At 64.9% G+C, this 1,622-nt stretch overlaps 1 protein-coding gene across 6 annotated transcripts in view; it reads left to right on the forward strand.

Moving 5' to 3' along the window:
- PTPRU (protein tyrosine phosphatase receptor type U) overlaps positions 1-1,622 on the forward strand; it is an 83,355-nt gene that overhangs the window by 44,442 nt on the left and 37,291 nt on the right. For 3 of the 6 annotated variants that reach the window (XM_034648034.1, XM_034648044.1, XM_034648025.1), the window contains one exon: positions 1,230-1,259. The exons of the other annotated variants lie outside the window; for them this stretch is intronic. In XM_034648034.1, the coding sequence (XP_034503925.1) occupies positions 1,230-1,259 (30 nt within the window). The remainder of the gene's footprint in view (positions 1-1,229; positions 1,260-1,622) is intronic. 6 annotated transcript variants of the gene reach the window in all.

Genomic DNA, 1,622 nt, shown 5'->3' on the forward strand with positions numbered 1-1,622 from the left:
TTCCCTTCCCCCAGTCAGCAGGAGTCCCTCGTGGGAGGCCATTCCCTGGGGTCCCTGCTGGCGGGGTGGTGTGGGGGCAGGTGAATGGAGGACCCCTGGATGTGCCTGGATGGGGCCTCAGGAGGGAGCTGGCTCTGGGGGTCAGGGTCCTGGGACAGGCATCTGCACTCTGCCCCTGANGTGACCAGCCATGGGGCCTGCACCCTCCTCTCTCTCCTGGGATGGAGGAGAGGAGATGTGCTGTGTGGCCTGCAGCCACTCTCCTGCCCTCACTGGACCTCAGCCTTCCACTCTTGTCTCATTTCCCTTCCCCCAGTCAGCAGGAGTCCCTTGTGGGAGGCCATTCCCTGGGGTCCCTGCTGGCGGGGTGGTGTGGGGGCAGGTGAATGGAGGACCCCTGGATGTGCCCGGATGGGGCCTCAGGAGGGAGCTGGCTCTGGGGGTCAGGGTCCTGGGACAGGCATCTGCACTCTGCCCCTGAACCCCACAGTCCCAGGCAGACCACGACTCTCTGGGACTCAGCTTCCCCACCTGCGAAGTGGGGTCAGACTCAAGCTATGCTTTGGGTGCCCGGAAGGGGTGGCCCGGCTCCTCTGATGGACCCCACACTTGGGGGCAGTCTGGGTTGGGGCGGGTGGGCCACCCTTTGCCCTGGAGTCTAGCTGGAGCCCTCTCCACCTCCCCCCACCCCCACCCCCGAGCCAGGGTCCCCTCTGAGCACAGGTGTATGCAGAGGGCTGAGCCTCAGGGGCAGAGGGGCCGGCAGGGGTGAGTGGCATTGGGACTGAGGGGGTGGGGTTGCAGGGGAGAGCAGGATCACTTGTGAGCACGTGAGGGAGGTGCCTGTGTGTGAGTGTGTATCCACACGAGTGTGTCTGTGTGAGTGTGCAAGTGTGTGTATGTCTCTCTCTGTCCGTGTGTGTGTGTGTGTGTGTGTGTGTGTGTGTGTTCGAAAGCTCTGCTTCCCCAGGCCCTTTCCCCACCTCCTCCTCCCTCCAGCAGCAGGCTTGGGGAAGGTTCTGGAAGGGGCCTCGGGTCTCGGTTTTCAACGACTGAGCCTAGCCAGCCCTTGGGACAAGGAAGGCCCTCCTGACCTGTCCAGCCCCTGGCCAGTGCCCTCCCCAGCACAGAAAGCAGCAGGCCCCTCCCTGCCGGCTGGGCGCTGCCCTCGGCCCACCTTGTGGCAGGACCACAGGCCCAACTGTGCTGTTCTCTTTGCACGCTGCTAGGAGGGACCACTATGCCTACTCCTACTACCCGTAAGTAGCCCCGGCCTAGCCCCTTGGGCCCTGTCCTCCTCGTGTGGAGGGCCTCGCGCAGGTCCCCCTCTGGAGTCCACAGCCGTGCACTGTGTGTGCGTGTCGGGGGCGGGCCCGTCCCCACCCTGGCAGCTGTCCCCCCGGTGCATACAGCTCTCAGGTCAGCAGGAGCCCCTTCTCTGGCTGGGCGGCCCCAGGCTCTTCAGACCCACCATTTCTGGGCACTTCCTCTGGGCTCAGACCCTGAGAAACACGCACTGTGATCCCTCCCGTGTTACTGACGAGGAGACGGGGGCTCAGAGAGGTGAAGGGACTGGTCAGAGGTCACAGGAAGTCCAGAGCTGGGGTTACCACCCAGGCCCC

The sequence above is a fragment of the Ailuropoda melanoleuca genome, chromosome 2 (assembly GCF_002007445.2).
Source record: "Ailuropoda melanoleuca isolate Jingjing chromosome 2, ASM200744v2, whole genome shotgun sequence".
In the NCBI taxonomy this organism is placed as follows: domain Eukaryota; kingdom Metazoa; phylum Chordata; class Mammalia; order Carnivora; family Ursidae; genus Ailuropoda; species Ailuropoda melanoleuca.